Raw genomic sequence first — 17,145 nt, forward strand, 5'->3', positions numbered from 1 at the left:
GGTGGGGGGTGAACTGCCAGGTGGTTTTGGTTCATGATTTAGTTGCAGTTAGGAAACAGGCATTTGTTTTAACAAACAAACAGACTACCTGGAGAAAAAGGTACATGTGCATCCTGGCTTTATCATATTTGGGGATCACCATCCAGATGGATTTCTAGTTGATGTTTATGGATGAGTTTAGAATGGCTGCATGGAAATATGTAGGGTTTCCAAATATTCGTACCTGATTTAGTTCTTGGTCATTTTGGTGCTTTTCTGCTTGGGTCTTCTGTAGAAGGTTCATCAAAGCAAAAGACTAGTTGTTCTTTTGTCTGTTTTGTTTTGCGGTACGCGGGCCTCTTACTGTTGTTGTGGCCTCTCCTGTTGCGGAGCACAGGCTCCGGACGTGCAGGCTCAGCGGCCACGGCTCACGGGCCCAGCCGCTCCGCAGCATGTGGGATCTTCCCGGACCGGGGCACAAACCTGCGTCCGCTGCATCGGCAGGCGGATCTCAGCCGCTGCGCCACCAGGGAAGCCCAACACTAGTTGTTTTTAGTTTTAGCATTTGAACCTTGGTTTCGATCAGCCTGACCTGGTTCTCTTGTGTGTGTTAGTGGTGTAAACTCCATTCTGCATTTTCATCCCTATTTGCAGATTGTTGCAGAGGACCAGTTTTGTGGCCATCAAGGAAATGATATGTACGATGAAGAAAAAGTGAAATACACTGTGTTCAAAGTGTTGAAAAACTCCTCGCTTGCTGAGTTTGTCCAGAACCTCTCTCAGACCATGGTGAGTGCCCGTCCTCCTGTTGATAGTTCTCTCTCCTTTTTCATAACTGGACCCTGGAGGATCCTGCCCTTGGAGGCAGGCACTGTGTCCAGACACCACCTGAGAGTGAGCTTGGGACCAGAGTTCCTTCCCTTCCGGGTTGTGCCCTCTGGCATCTCCCCTAATTTCCCCCTCCTCCGCCCGCCTCCCCCTTGGTAAAATGGGCTTGAACTTCCGGGACACCAGAGATCCCGAAGGCCAGGTCACTGTTGCCCATACCAGCAGGGAGAGCTGTAATCATGATTTTTTTCCCCTTATAATCATAGAATCATTTCCTTGATGTTGAATTAAAATATAAGCTGATTTTGCTTCAACTAATTTAACTGTAATGATTTCCAGGGATTTCCTCAAGATCAGATTCGACTGTGGCCCATGCAGGCGAGGAGCAATGGCACCAAACGACCGGCCATGCTGGATAACGAGGCCGACGGCAGCAAGACGGTGAGTGTGGCGGTCTGGTCTGGTCTGGGTGTGCGCGGCAGGCACTGTGTGCCCTGCGGTATTCCCCTCGGTCCAGTTACATAGAGTTGGATCTTGTCTTCTACTTGAATATAGTTTTTCACTCTCACTTAGCCATTAAAATCTTCTAAGCCCAGCATCTCTTTTGGGAATAGATGATTGAACTCAGTGATAATGAAAACCCTTGGACAATATTCCTGGAAACAGTTGATCCGGAGCTGGCTGCTAGTGGAGCAACGTTACCCAAGTTTGATAAAGATCGTGAGTGCCTCCTCCCCCAGCCCAGCACCTCCAGAGAGTGGAGTTTTATTCCCGGAGTGTCGTTCTAAACACACAGGGTTAAGTGTTCTTCCCTTGCAAAGAAATCTTGTTAATCCCCCAAAATGCTCACGAAACATCCACCGTGTTCAAGGCTTCTTGATGAAGTCAAATCAGACCGACTGTGGGTTGTAGCGTCCTGGCAGGTGAGAAGGTGGCAGCAGCGTGGAGTCCAGCACATTCCACATTTTTCTAATCACGCTGGTCTTGTGTATACTTGACAGATGGTGTAGAGCAGGGGTTGCTGTCAAGGGCCAGATAGTCAATATTTCATGCTTTGTGGGCCATACCGCCTCTGTCTGCTATTGTAGCTACTAAGCAGCTACAGAGATTAGGTAAAAGAACTGTCTTCCAGCGCAACTTTATTTACAAAACAGGTAGGTCCAAGATTGCTTATTTGTATTACTTCAAGTGGTCACTTCTCCGGCAAAGACTCAGACACAACCTTCAGCGATACTTCGATGGTAAAACACTGCTAGTGAGGACCAGGTCTTAAAACTAGGTTTCCTAAATTCTCTGCACTCATTGTCATCTTTCCTGCTTCAAATGCAGTGTTCCCCATGGGTTTGAGGTTAGAAATGATGCCTCAGACCTAGGATCAGCCTCTTAACAAACTTCATTGCACACAGTAACTTTTAGGTGCCCTAAGTTGTCGTTTCAGTTGCTATTTGTTAACATTGCACTGACCAGAAGATCCTAACAAAGCCTGTTTATTTAACCTTGTAGATGATGTGATGTTATTTTTGAAGATGTACGATCCCAAAACACGGAGCTTGAATTACTGTGGGCATATCTACACACCAATATCCTGTAAAATACGTAAGTCTGGCAGCACTCACCTTCTGAGTTGATTTTGCCAAAGTCTCAGTGTATCACAGCTTTGAATTCTTCATTTTTCTTGAACCTAGGTGACTTGCTGCCAGTTATGTGTGACAGAGCAGGATTTATCCAAGATACTAGTCTTATCCTCTATGAGGTTTGGATCCTTATTTTTCTGTAATCAGCACATGGTTAGTGGTTTGGGGAGGACGACTTCTGCCTGTTTTGCTAGCCCTGCATTTGTTGTGTCAAGACCACAGCTAAATGGGGCCTCGGGTGATCTTGAGTCAGAATCCTCTCTGTACATTTCTGATGTTTCCGTCTTTAGGGTCAGTGATTATTATATCCTTATTACTAGTATTTCGTACTCTTTATTTAAAATTGTAGGGCTGTTGGAATTGGGTATAGAGAAAATACATACAGTGTGTGGCCGTATTAAACATTGGACAGACGTTGCGTTGTAACCATGTCCTTTCTTTTACTGTAGGAAGTTAAACCGAATTTAACAGAGAGAATTCAGGACTATGACGTGTCTCTTGATAAAGCCCTCGATGAGCTAATGGATGGTGACATTATAGTGTTTCAGAAGTACGTACTTCTTGAAGTTATCTCTTTGTACTAATATCAGAAGTCCTAGAACCAGGAAATGATTCTCTAGACCCTGAGTCACGTTTTGTTTGACATTGACAGAATGTTGACAGCAGTTGGCCTTCTCTGGGTTTTGGAATTAGGGGTGGCAAGCATTTTCCTCACTGAATGCTTTTATTTCCCAAAAATGTCTACAGCGAGCATGACAACTAGTAGCAGGAGGGCAAAGGTCTTTAGGGAAGAGCAAGATTGTTTTCTTTCCTTGAAAACATGAAATTCTTAGAATGCACCTACTTGGGTAGTCACTTTAATCTGTCTGCATGGAAGCTGGCAGGTGTGCAGTCTGAAGGCAGCCTGATGACGCACTCGGCCCTTTCCTTGCTCTTGAAGCCGTTTTGCCAGGGCAGGGCAGCCCTGAACACTGACCATAGGGAGGCTGCAGGGCCCGGTGGCCAAGAGCAGGGGTGGCAGACCTCTCGTTTAAGGGCCAGGCAGTAAACATTTTAGGTTTAGCGGCGACCCGATCCTGCAACCTTCGCAGGGAAGTGATAACCTATCAAGTCCCGGTTGGGGAGTAGACTCAGCAGAGCCAGCAGGGTGGGCCCCGCAGTGCATCCTGAGTCCTTTCCCTTGTCTGCGGAATGAGAGGGCACTGTTCTGTTTCGGGAGCGAGATCAGGAACGGAAAGCAGCCAGCCCTGTGCGTGGCTCAGCGCACACTTCTGTCCACGATCGCCTTTGCCTGGTAGCCGGGCAGGCTCCCAGCATCGGAAAATGCTAGCCTGAGTTTAGATCCACACTGCTCAGCGTCACTGTTACTTGGGAGATGATGCCTGAACCCTGGCCTGGACTTTGATTGTCTGTGTTTTTCCCCCCAGGGATGACCCCGAAAATGATAACAGTGAATTACCCACTGCAAAGGAATATTTCAGAGATCTCTACCACCGTGTCGATGTGATTTTCTGTGATAAAACAATCCCCAATGATCCTGGATTTGTGGTTACATTATCAAATAGAATGAATTATTTTCAGGTATTTGATAAAATGCTCTTTTCCCTTCAGATTCCACACCAGAGAGACCAAGTTCTTTTTTAAAAAGCTTGCTGATGAGGCTGTGTAATGGGTTTGGTTCTGGAGGAGGGGTTGCAGTCCACTGTCTGAGGAAGTTCTTGATGCAAGTGGGTTGGTGTTGATGTTGCCGGGGGATCAGAAGCTCTTTTCCCCTCACTCGCCTACCCCCACCCACTGCCCTGTCTTCTTGCTCTTCGAAATCCTCTTGACCCCTGGCATAAGTTGGTTTCAGAGATCATAGTTTTAACAACAACTTTGCTTCAGTTATAACATGCCAAGTGTGAACCATTAAAAAAAAGCCTTCAGGAAATAAATCTACAGACAGACCTCCCCAATGAAAGTGAAGAACACTTTAAAAGGTTTTCTTCCTCAGATACGCTGTTCCTGTGGTGATATACTAAGGAATATAGTTTATTCCTGTTAGATGGTAACTTTCCGGGGCATTTAAATTCAGGCTGCTTATAACAGGTTTCTTTAAGAGCACTCAGCAAATGAACAGTGATAAAGTGTATCAGCAAGTTTCAGTTTGTTCACCGGATGTGAACCTTGCTCCCTGACTCTGGCCCTCCCTCCCCAGGTGGCAAAGACAGTTGCTCAGAGGCTCAACACCGACCCGATGCTGCTCCAGTTCTTCAAGTCTCAAGGGTGAGCCACACTCACAGATGCCCCGTGTTTGGTCTTGACTGCATGTGTCCCATAGTTCATCCAGACATCTCCGAACTAATGTAATAAGTAGCTGCCACCTCACCTGACATGCCATTTCTTGCTTAGTTTCAGATATAGAATTGTCACCACTTCCATCTTGACCACGCTACCCCAAGATGTCAAAATAATTGGCAGCCTCATCTAAAGCCAGGCTTACTTTAGAGACCTCATCCACACACCTCCCTCCCATGTGTGTCCGGCTGGGCCTGGCCCGGCCCGGCTTCTGTGTGCCATGTCACCCTTGCAGAGAGTGTTCAGGTGTGACAGACGCAGGGACTTAGGACCTGGGGACAGGAGTAGTCAGAGTCCAAATTTCAAGTCTAGGTGTCAGGCCAGAGGTTTGCTTTTATGCTCACTCACGGATATTTGTTTTAGGCAAATAAACAAGTCTTTTATTTATATGCTGTTTTCTTGTGTAGTTATAGGGATGGCCCAGGTAATCCTCTTAGACATAATTATGAAGGTACTTTAAGAGATCTTCTACAGTTCTTCAAGCCTAGACAACCTAAGAAACTTTACTATCAGCAGGTATGAGTCCAAATTAATGTAACCGTGGGTAATAAGGAGAAGGCTTGGGTTTCTGTGGAAGCGAATCTAAAATGAGTCTCTCTTTTCTTAATAGCTTAAGATGAAAATCACGGACTTTGAGAACAGGCGAAGTTTTAAGTGTATATGGTTAAACAGCCAATTTAGGGAAGAGGTGAGTCTTTTCTATGGTGTGAGTCTTTATTTTTATTGCATCTTGTGTATTGTATCTCTTCTCCAGACCCTGAAAACTAATACCACCAAAGAAAGCTCCCTAAGCGGTAGCGTGTGTTAGCGGCTCGGCTCGAGAACCCCGGTGGGGGGAGGAGCTCTGTCCACCCAGCCCCTGCTGCCACCTCTGAGGCTTCAGGCAGAGTGACAGTGTCAGGGAGACCCTTTCCGACTGATTGGGACCTTGCTGCTTGGCCTTGGAGCCGGTGGCAGCTCCGCTGGGCCCTTTGCAGACGACACAGCCTCACATTAAGTGGTTCTTCTGGAAAGTCTGTACCTACTCAGACACCCAAGTCGTTCACCTTTCTAGCTCTACCGGTATTGAGAGGAAATCTGGGACATGTGCCATCCATGTTGTCACCCGTGTGCAGCTGTCAGGCTGAAATGACACAGTCCACCCTGGTCCTTGTCCTCTGTCTCACCATGCTGAGAATTGGACAGCCTCTTAGTGACCTTTCCGGGGGGAGAAATTCCTGAGAAGCTGTCCTGTGAATGGCGAGCTTTTTGCCTCAAAATGGCATTTCTTAGACTCCCTGCGGTGTGGGGCGGCTGCCAGCCTTGGACAGGTGGTCTGAGTGATGGTCGGCGGGGATGGGCCCAAGCAGGCCCCGCGTGTGTCTTGTTTCCTGTATAGCCTTCATCTTGTCGTTTCTTAGGAAATAACACTGTATCCAGACAAGCACGGGTGTGTCCGGGACCTGTTAGAGGAATGTAAAAAGGCTGTGGAACTCGGCGAGAAGGCATCAGGGAAACTTAGGCGAGTATTTCCCAAATCCTGAAGGTGGAGGCAGGGGCAGCCCTGGCCCAGCCCTGTACTTGCGCAGTGCCCCCCCCCCCCCCCAGTAGTTGCCATGCTCACCTTTCAGCCCATGCTTTGCAACACTTTATATAAATACTTCACATTTAATCCTTTTCTTTTGCCCATCTTCCCTCCCTGTGTCTCTGGATATTAATTAGCAGTAGTGCAAAAGGGAGATTCAGGTAGAAAAGTCAAGCAGAGGAAGAGTGATTCAAGCAGACTGATCAGCTGAAGCTGGAAAACGTGGGCCTTGACTGTGTCTGAGAAATCTGGTCGCTTCTCATCTGTTTCGCCAGCGTTCAAGCCGCAGAAAGAAGCCCAGATTTGATGTTCAGTTTTTATTTCAGAGTGTCAGGTGCTGGTCTCATCACCTTGTCTTACACTCGGCTCACAGGATGGAACAACCTTTGGGGCTTTTTGGTTCCCGGAATGTTTTCTTTACAAAATTAATAAAAGAATGAGGCCTTTGTTATCTAAAGAGTGAGAAACATATCACAAGCCCTGCCCAGTTTGGAACCATAGCAAGAAAGATTTACACACGCTCCGAGGGTGTCCCTGGCCAGTGTTCTGTCTGCTCCCCAAGGATACCTGCTTTTGACATTTCAAATCTTCATAAGAAGACAAGCGAATCTTCGTAGCTTTGTAATAGAACGACGGACGAATAGTTTTCTAGAAAGTTTTTTTTTTTTTTTTTGCGGTACGTGGGCCTCTCACTGTTGTGGCCTCTCCCGTTGCGGAGCACAGGCTCTGGACACGCAGGCTCAGCAGCTGTGGCTCACGGGCCCAGCCGCTCTGCAGCACGTGGGATCTTCCTAGAGCGGGGCACGAACCCGTGTCCCCTGCATCGGCAGGCGGACTCTCAACCACTGCGCCACCAGGGAAGCCCCTAGAGAGTTTTTTTTACATGAATGTATATAGTTCACATTCTTCTTTGTTTTGCACAGGCTGCTAGAAATCGTAAGCTACAAAATTATTGGTGTGCATCAAGAAGACGAACTCCTAGAATGTTTATCTCCTGCGACAAGTCGAACGTTTCGAATAGAGGTGAGCGTCCCTCTGGCTGCACCAGGGAGGAAGGGCTCCTGAGCCCCGGCAGGTGGGGCGGCCGCCCGCAGCTTATTCAGGCAGCACGGCGGCTCCTGGCAGTGGCTGTCGTTTTGTTTGTGTGCCGGTAGATGAAGTGACCCCTGAGGTTAATGTAATTCTGCCAGATTTTGAAAAATTGAATGTTTTATTATGATAAAATAGACCTAACCTAAAATGTACTGTTCAGTAGTGTGAGCACATTCGTGTTGTTGGACATTCCTCACCGCCATCCATCTGCTCCGCTGAGACTCTCGCCCCAGCTTCCGGCAGCCACCCTTCTACTCTCTACTACTCCAGATAGCTCACTTATTTGTCCTTAGAAATTAATTTTAAGTATGGATCATCAAGCACATCTAGTCAGAAACTGGGTCCCTGTTGATTTTTAAACTGCTGAGATTTCCACAGTAACTGGAACAACTCATTATTTGGTCTCTTAAAACCCAGAGTTTTGGGACTCCCCAGGTGGTCTGGTGGCTAAGGGTCTGCCTTCCCAATGCAGGGGGCCCGGGTTCAATCCCTGGTCAGGAAACTAGATCCCACATGCCACAACTAAGGATCCCACGTGACTCAACAGAAACCTAATGTAGCCAAATAAATAGTTTTTTTAAAAAAAAGTTTTCTTTTTTAAAATATTTATTTATTTTTGGCCGCGTTGGGTCTTCGTTGCGGTGCGCGGGCTTCTCATTGCGGTGGCTTCTCTTGTTGTGGAGCACGGGCTCTAGGCGCGCAGGCTCAGTAGTTGTGGCTCATGGGCTCTAGAGCACAGGCTCAGTAGTTGCAGCTCACAGGCTTGGTTGCTCCACAGCATGTGGGATCTTCCTGGACCAGGGATAGAACCCACGTCCCCTGCATGGGCAGGCGGATTCTTTTTTTTTTTTTTTTTAAATACATAAATTTATTTATTTTTATTTTTGGCTGCTTTGGGTCTTTGTTGCTGCGTGCGGGCTTTCTCTGGTTGCGAGTAGGGGCTACTCTTTGTTGCGATGCGCGGGCTTCTCATTGCGGTGGCTTCTCTTGTTGCACGGCATGGGCTCTAGGCGCACAGGCTTCAATAGTTGTGGCATGCGGGCTTAGTTGCTCCGTGGCATGTGGGATCTTCCCGGGCCAGGGCTCTAACCGGTGTCCCCTGCATTGGCAGGTGGATTCTTAACCACTGTGCCACCAGGGAAGTCCCCAGAGTTTTCTTTTAAGCTTAGCTATTTCTCGTGGCTCTAAACTCTTAATTATTCTAACAAGCCCCAAACATGACATTTTGGCAAAAATCTGACCTAGCTTCCCTTGTTGGAGGAGTGAGTCAGAATTAAGAATTAAAATGTGGCGCTGTGTTTGCATTAACTGAATTTCTCAACCCCTTGTGTTAAAAACCTGTGTCCCCAGGAAATACCTTTGGACCAGGTAGACATAGATAAGGAAAATGAGATGCTGATCACAGTGGCACATTTCCACAAAGAGGTGTTTGGGACATTCGGGATCCCCTTCTTGCTGAGGATACACCAGGTGAGGCGTCCTTCTGCTAAGAGACTGAGTGTCTCGGGTCGGGACCTGGGCCCTCGCGCTCTGGGTTAGCGTTGCTCAGTGGGGCTCCTTCCCTGAGGCGGCAGCACAGGAGGGCATGAGCTTTGTGAGCACATGCGCCCTTTGTCGTCGCAGGGCGAGCATTTCAGAGAAGTGATGAAGCGGATTCAGAGTCTGCTAGACATCCAGGAAAAGGAGTTTGAAAAGGTACGCGCTTCTTGGATACTTGCAAGTAATTTGTCGGGCGGGATGCTAAAGTCTTGACTTTTTTTGCCAGAGGTGTGAGTTTTGCTAGTATTTGGAATGAATGGCGTTTTCGATTTTTGTCTCTCAGTTTAAATTTGCCATTGTGATGATGGGCCGACACCAGTACATAAATGAAGATGAGTATGAAGTAAACTTGAAAGACTTTGAACCTCAGCCTGGTAAGAGCCCTCCCACAGGGAAGAAGCAAGTAGTAAGTGGCCGGGAGGCCGGCAGCCCTGGGTTCGAGTGGCGGCCCTTGTATTTCTCCAGCTGGGAGATTCGGCCTTGTTTTCCTTATCTGTAGAACAGGGAGGAACGGCAGCCTGTAACTGATGAACTTGGCAGGCATCACACAATGGCCGAAAAAACTAAGGTCCCAGGGGAGACGGTGCCGCCCTTGGGAGCCCTGAGACCTCAGTTGGGGGTGGGGTGCACTCGCTCCAGGGGCCCAAGCCTGGGCTCTGTGGTCTCAGTTGCTTTCTCTCCCTGCCAGGTAACATGTCTCATCCTCGGCCTTGGCTAGGGCTCGACCACTTCAACAAAGCCCCAAAGAGGAGTCGCTACACATACCTGGAAAAGGCGATTAAAATCCATAACTGACTTCCTCCCCTGGCGGGTGGGCGAGGCGGACCGCGGTGGGTGTGCCCTTTAACAACAGCCAAGAACTCTGGTGCGCGAGCACTGTCCCAAGTCTTCAGCAAGAGGATTTGCTGCTGGTGTTAATTTTATTTTGTTGAGGCTGTTCAGTTTGGCTTCTCTGTATCTATTGATTGCCCTTTTTGAGCAAAATGAAGGTGTTTTTATAAAGCTTGGATGCCAATGAGAGTTATTTTATGGTAACCACGATGCAAGGCGCTGTCAGCGTGTCGGGGAACAGCCGGTGGGTGCGGCGCGGCGCTGGACAGGCTCGGCTGTCCCCGCTCCGGGGCCCGGCCGCCAGCCCCACAGCTAGTAAGTCTTCTGTTTAGGCTCGTCTGACGTCTTTCCCTCAATTATACTTTTCAATGACCTTTTGTGCATCTGTAAAGGCGAAACAGAGAAACTCACAACCTAATAAATAGCGCTCTTTCCTTCACTCGTGTATTGTCGCCCCTTCCTCGGTCTCCCCAGCTGCCTGGGTCTTTTTAATAAACTCGTCTCCCTTCCGTCAGCCACCGCTGTCCTGCAGCCCGTTTGCAGAGTGGATGCACTGAATACAGGCCTGACAGACACTTCGGGGGTCTTTTTATTAAATTGAAAACGCTGTTCAATACAATTAAGGTGTACTATGCTGCCTCTCGGCAAACCTAACGATCTCAAGAGTTCATTCGAGCAGGTGAAAAAATTATAAATAGACTTGTCTCCTTAAAACGGAACAGGCGGAACCAAGAAAGGAGGGCCTTTTAGCAAAGAGGGCATGCCCACTGGTGTTAGCAAGCTGTTGACTTTGTATAAAAAAGCTAAATAAAAAAGAAAAAAAAAGGAAAATTGAAATTGTATATTTAATGAATGAACATGTACAATTTACCACTGGGAGGAGGTGGCATTTTGTTGGGTGAATCTAAGTGACTTTCACTGATGTTGATATTCATTGTGTGTAGTTTTCTTTCAGTCCGACCTTTTCCTTTGGAGCTGACGCCAGCTGCGTGTCTAGTTTTGAGTGCAGTAAAATAGAATCAGCAGATGACACTTATTTTTCATCCTTTTCCAGTATTTTTCGTTTGTTTCTGTAGCAGCAGTGTACACCGACTCTTCCTGTATATTGCCTTTTTGCTGGAAAATGTTGTATGTTGAATAAAATTTTCTATAAAAATTATAACTCAGTGAGTGACGTGGAAGTTGAGGGAGATTTCTGCTCTCCCTGCAAATAGGCCTGGGGAACCTATTCCTTTATAACGAGGTTTTCGGGGTGGGGGGGGTTGTTGTTGCCTCTGACTCATCCCATTTAAGCTTAAGAAAAAGTTTTTCCGGGCAGGAACCAAGTACAATAAGATGACCAGAAATACTGAAATGGTGGAAGGCGTGGCCCAGGGGAGGTGGCCTTGCATCCCGCGCCTGGCGCACTGTGTCCCTGGGCTGCTCACCACCTGGCGGGTACTTCCTGCCCAGGTGCCCACGGTGACCATAGCGCCACCCGCCCCACCCTCCTGCGGAAAGTCATTCTCCGGGTGCTCGACTTCGAACATTAAAGTATTGATTTCTTTTAGGTTTTGGCTCAGGGTTGATTATAGTCTTAAGTCACGGAAACTTATTGTCGAGTTACTAAATGGCTTTCCCCAAAGGCCTTTTCATAACGTGGACGGTCAGCAGGTAGTGCGTGCGATTTACGCTTCCATTCCCTCCCACTTACGGCCTTGAGTCCGAGTTCATAAAGCTGATGGGGGTGGTGGGAGGGGTGCAACCTGAAGAGGACCGCCTTTCACACGGCTCGCTCTGGACCCTGAGACTGGTGTGTCTTCCCCTCAGGCCCCCAGAACCACAGGGTAACGTTGAAGAGGGGCTTGGGTTCGTCATGACTGTACCGGCAGCAGCAAGCTGGGAGAAACGGTCTCATTTTAGAAAGTAAGAGCAAACTGCATTGGCAAACATACATTTCAGATGTCAAGACGGAGCCGTAGATCCCCCGTTTGGGGGTGGGTGGTGCTGTGGCATTTTTGCCACTCTTGGCCTTTTTGTTCTGACCGCTCACTGCCCGATAGAATGTCCGCCGTTGGGGTGGAGGGTCCTCCGTCGGCCCTGCCCAGTGAGGGAGCCGCGAGCCCCAGGTGTCCGCTGAGCACCTGAAACGTGGCTAAAGAGAGTGAGTTTTCACTGATTTAATTTTAAGTTGCCACATGTGGCTCAGGCGTTCCAACCACATTTCCCTCGCTTTGTGTGTCTTTACAGTGATCAGCTCCCTCGAGCTGTCGAGTTAATATATGATACATAAAACGCTCACTCTGTGAGGCCTGGAACCCAGGCCCCCCCGCCGGCTGAGCTGTTCAGACACAGAATCGTAGCTCATCGCAGCTTTAAAGGGCCACTGACCCACCCGACGGGCAGGCACCGTTGTTGATGGATAGATCCAGGGATGGGTGTTCACAGCATGATCCTGCCCAGTATGATGGATGTTCTGAGTTCGTCATAAGATGTTGGGAGAGAACCCACACTCAGCCCCCCTGAAGCCGAATCCTGCCCCCTTCCCACCGGTACAGAGGAGGCGCCCTCGTCCGTTCAGACCCAGTGCCACAGAGGGTCAGGGCTGCTGCTGGGGGGCTGGATCGTTTCACCCCTTCACAGGTGGGCAGGTGGTAGAGTGTGACAGTCCGGCCAGGCCCCTGTGTGCCCTCCCGGCCTTGTGACGCCTCTTCGCCTCTGGCCACCCTGCCCAGCCTTGCTCCAGGCTGGAAACAGCGGGAGGTGTCCCCAGCGCCCTGCCTGCAGCCGTATCACACCCCCCAGTCCACTCCTGGAGGGGGCGCGGCGGAGCTGTTCTGTGGCTCAGGTCAGGCGGGCAGTGGTCCTGTAGTGGCTGTCGCCGATGAGCACCCCACATGCGGCTGGCAGTGAGGCATCCGGGCCACCCCGAGTGACCAGGACAGGGATTCTGAGTTAATCTGTCAGGTTGGGCTCTCGGGGCCTCTGCTGACTGCAGAGCTGGCTTTGAGACCCACATTCACTGCTCCCTCTTTCCAGGTATTCGAGCCGGCCTCCCTGCTGGAAGGAGGGGCCCCCCACTTTGAGATGAGAGCTACGGGAGAGGGGGACAGGGTGGCCATCTCCCCCGGAGCCCTGGGCCCTCCTGGCCAGCCCCAGAGGTTGGTGCAGACAGAGCAGAAGCGTGGGGAAGCCTCAGAGAATGGCGCTGCGGTCCCACGCGCCCCAGCCTGAGTCTACAGTGAGGTCTCGGGACCCAGAACCAAGGCCTCAGACGTCAAGGCTACAAAATGGGAATGGTGGTTTAGGTCAAGTTGTACAAGGCAGTGAAGGAGGAGGCCCTGGGATGATGGGAACTGGACGGGCCGGGCCAAGGGGACAGCCCGACATCTGCCGAACCAGGGACCTGTGCAGCTGGACCGTCGCAGTTTTCAAGAGAAGCCAAAAATCGGGATTTTTTTTAAACGTTGGCAAGTGTCTCTCCTGACGCTGGGCAGTCTAAGTCAGAGTGGCCTGAGATGGCTTTGTGGGCTCGCAGAGGGCTGCTGGGGAGCTGGGCCGGACCTCGTGGACGGCGCATGGACCACGGTGAACAAAGGCCGGTAGAGGAGGGCCCAGGACACCACCCACACAGGCAGCACTGCGTTTGCCATGCCACTGAATATTCCTGCCTGTGGACCTCTCAGGGAATCCAGGTCAAACCCGTCAAGTAGCCTGGCAGGCGCAGAATCAGACTCCGGGCTGGAGCTCTGCAGGCGTGTCCGGGTCCTGTTCCGGTTCTGGCAGGGCCATCCAGGCCCCATGACCGTCGCCCGCCTGGCCTGGGTGCCTCTGCAGGGCTGTGGTCCTCCAAACTGCAGATTGGCCAAGTCCCAGGTCAAGACCTCGTCCTCTGGGGAGTGGTGGCCAGTGGGCCCGCCTGACCTCCCTTTCCATCAGTACACTTGGGACCTAGATGGGTGGCCCCCTGCCTTGTCGACACGGGTCCACTTGGAGCCCCCTTCGGATTTATTACAAATGAGAAGTTGGTTCCCAGGATGCCTAGTTTATGTCAGATGCTTCATCTTCTAACCCTAAAAATCTTAAGGTGGGTCCCTGTTTGGATGTGGAAACCAAGGCTTCCCGTCCTGCAGCTAGTGCCACCCCTCGGGAGTCAGTGCCCCACTCGGTTCTCTGGGGATGGGGGCAGGGTGGAGGGGCAGCTGCTGGCATCTTCTGGGGGCTGACATTCAGATCTGGAGAAATCTGTCCCCGGACTGGTCCTTTCCCCCAGCTGGTGGGACACACCCTGCCAGCGCTGTCGCAGCAGCAGGGCTGACCACCTGAAGGCTGCCGGGCAGGCCGACCCTAGTTTCCGGCTGCCCATCCAGTTACTGGATGCAGACCAGCCATCTCTCAGGCCTCGGCTTCCGTACTGCCCTCCCGGGTGGCGCTAAGCAAAACAGAGAAGCAGCTGCCACGGTTTAGTGAATAAAATGTAGGTCAGTGCCATACTCTTTCTTCTCTGCCTCTTAATTCTCCCACTTCTCTGCCCTTTCTCTAGGAAATTCCTTTTCATTGAAAAGATGAGGGAATAATATTTGTTATATTTTGCAAAGTAAAAAAAATTCCTTTGGGGAATTCCTTGGCGGTCCAGTGGTTAGGACTCCAGGCTCTGACTGCTGAGGGCCCAGGTTCAATCCCTGGTCGGGGAAGTAAAATCCCATAAGCTGTGGCACGGCCAAAGGAAAAGAAAAATTTTTTTAAAGACAGCAGGGGGAAATGCCCCATGATAAAAATTATTAAAAAAAAAAAAAATCCCTTCGTGTGCCCTTTAGCCCATCCTGTGCCCAGCCTCACCCCCAGGCAGACCACATGGTACCCAGGAGGGATCCTGCTCAGAAGCCAACTTGGGGCCTTTTTTTTTTTAACATCTTTATTGGAGTATAATTGCTTTACGATGGTGTGTTAGTTTCTGCTTTATAACAAAGTGAATCAGCTATACAAATACATATATCCCCATATCTCCTCCTTCTTGCGTCTCCCTCCCACCCTCCCTATCCCACCCCTCTGTGGTCACAAAGCACGAAGCTGATCTCCCTGTGCTATGCGGCTGCTTCCCACTAGCTACCTATTTTATGTTTGGTAGTGTATATATGTCCATGCTACTCTCTCACTTTGTCACAGCTTACCCTTCCCCCTCCCCATATCCTCAAGTCCATTCTCTACATCTGCGTCTCTATTCCTGTCCTGCAACTTGGGGCCTTTTAAATCCTAAAAATCCTTTTAAGTCCTAAAAATCTTGTTAAGATGGGTCCCTGTTTGGATGTGGAAACCGAGGCTTCCTGTCCTGCAGCTAGTGCCAAAATTCCTGCATTTGCCAAATTCCTGCACAGCGGCCTTTGCAGTACAGAAAAGCTACTGTGCTGTAGCCATGAAGGAATTTTAAGGATTAAACCTCTTGTTGGGAATTGGGCACAGAGATTTGAGATTTGCTCCCCCATCCCAGCTCCCATAAACTGACCTGTCCCCGCCAGGCCCTGGGGGCACCAGGGCCTGGGGAAAGTGACAGAGACCCAGGAGTGAGAGATGGGGCTGGAAGGAATAGGTGGAGAGAGAAGGGGGCAGGCAGGGCCTTCCAGAGGCCAGGGGAAGAGGCTGGACACATGGGTGAATAGGTGAACGGGCCACTCTTGGTTGTGGGTGACTGGAACGCAGAACAGGGGAGGGAAGCAGGAGCCACAAATGGCCTCAAAGGGACCCCACGTTAAAAGTCTGGTCCCAGGCTTCCCTGGTGGCGCAGTGGTTGAGAGTCCGCCTACCGATGCAGGGGACATGGGTTCGTGCCCCGGTCCGGGAAGATCCCACATGCCGCGGAGCGGCTGGGCCCGTGAGCCATGGCCGCTGAGCCTGCGCATCCGGAGCCTGTGCTTCGCAACGGGAGAGACCACAACAGTGAAAGGCCCACGTACCGCAAAAAAAAAAAAAAGTATTATAAACCTATTACAGTACAGTACTATATGGCCGATTGTGTTAGGTACCTAGGCTAACCTCGTTGGACTTACGAACAAACTGGACTTACAAACATGCTCTCGCAACGGAACTCGTTCGTATGTGGGGACTTAACTGTATATGTATACACGCGTATATACACAGAGATACAGGTACGTACATACACATGTATATGAGTACATGCACACAGGTGTGTGGATAAACACACAGGCGTGTATGCACACATGGACATGCAGGTACACACATGTGCGAGTTTATGTGTTGCCTCACAAGTCCAGCTGCCTCTCCTGCTTGTTTAGCTGTGAGTTTGGGCAAAGCCCTAACTCTTTCTAACCCTCCATCCCCTGGCTTCCCTACCTGTAAAATGGGGATACGATAGCTGCCTTATAGGACTGTTATGGGATCAAATGCCATAACCCAGGTAATCGGTTCGGCCCAGGGAGTAAAGCCAGCATTTTTATTGTGAAATGATCGGTGGCCTGAAACAGCCAGAAGAGATGATCCCGACTGTAGAGGGCAGCCTCCACGCTGGGGCTGGCTCCGTGCTACACCTGGGGTCACAGCCAGGAAGGGCAAAGCCAGGGTTTGTGCGAACAAAGGCACGAAGTGAGGTCTGTGCGCTTAACCTGTATACTTCATGGCTTCTCATTACGCCTGCAGACACTGGGGAACATCCAAGATAGTCCAAGATAGCCCTGCTCCTATCAGATTGGCAGAAACCAAAAGTTATGGCAAGTCTGGGCGGGAACAGGCTTTCCTATACAAGCACTAGAAGGGGGATTTGGTGATACCTAGCAGAGTTACAGATGGGGGACCCTTTGACCCTGCCATACCATTTCTAGAAATCCATCCTAAAGGTAGACTAGCAAAAATATCAGGTGAGGTAGGCACAAGGCAGCAACAAAAAACGAGAAATAACCCAAATGTCCATCCATATAGTGACTCTGCAGCTACCAAAAATAAAGGGAGGAAAGAAGGGGAAAAAGGGAAAAAAGAGGAAAATCTCCATATATTACTATGGAACAGTCTCTTTTTGGATATACTGTCCAATAACAAACAAGAAGATATGTGTGTATATGTATATATAGTACTACTTTTTTTTTTTTTTTTTTTTTTTTTGGCCTTGCCGTGTGGCTTGTAAGATCCCTGACCAGGGATCGAACCCGGGCCCCTGCAGTGGGCGTGAGGAGTCCTAACCACTGGACCACCGGGGAAGTCCCTATATAGCCCTACTTTTAATGTCAGGAAACGGGGAGGGAGATAAATAATTTCCAAGAAGAAATAAAAGAAGGATTATTTAGGAACTAAAACGGTTAATGTTGAGAGTGGAAGCAGGTCCTCTCTAACTATACCTTGTTTATAGGTTTGACT

At 49.7% G+C, this 17,145-nt stretch overlaps 1 protein-coding gene across 2 annotated transcripts in view; it reads left to right on the forward strand.

Moving 5' to 3' along the window:
• USP7 (ubiquitin specific peptidase 7) overlaps positions 1-10,966 on the forward strand; it is a 57,039-nt gene extending 46,073 nt beyond the window's left edge. For both annotated transcript variants that reach the window (XM_082671270.1, XM_082671271.1), the window contains 16 exons: positions 634-768; positions 1,147-1,248; positions 1,422-1,527; positions 2,311-2,403; positions 2,493-2,560; positions 2,891-2,991; positions 3,869-4,022; positions 4,639-4,706; positions 5,186-5,294; positions 5,389-5,466; positions 6,179-6,279; positions 7,266-7,365; positions 8,785-8,904; positions 9,058-9,129; positions 9,257-9,347; positions 9,662-10,966. In XM_082671270.1, the coding sequence (XP_082527396.1) occupies positions 634-768; positions 1,147-1,248; positions 1,422-1,527; positions 2,311-2,403; positions 2,493-2,560; positions 2,891-2,991; positions 3,869-4,022; positions 4,639-4,706; positions 5,186-5,294; positions 5,389-5,466; positions 6,179-6,279; positions 7,266-7,365; positions 8,785-8,904; positions 9,058-9,129; positions 9,257-9,347; positions 9,662-9,768 (1,605 nt within the window). In that variant the 3' untranslated portion in view covers positions 9,769-10,966. The remainder of the gene's footprint in view (positions 1-633; positions 769-1,146; positions 1,249-1,421; positions 1,528-2,310; positions 2,404-2,492; positions 2,561-2,890; positions 2,992-3,868; positions 4,023-4,638; positions 4,707-5,185; positions 5,295-5,388; positions 5,467-6,178; positions 6,280-7,265; positions 7,366-8,784; positions 8,905-9,057; positions 9,130-9,256; positions 9,348-9,661) is intronic.
• The last annotated feature ends 6,179 nt before the right edge of the window (positions 10,967-17,145 follow it).

Source organism: Grampus griseus (genome assembly GCF_964374135.1).
Source record: "Grampus griseus genome assembly, chromosome: 14".
NCBI classification, from domain to species: domain Eukaryota; kingdom Metazoa; phylum Chordata; class Mammalia; order Artiodactyla; family Delphinidae; genus Grampus; species Grampus griseus.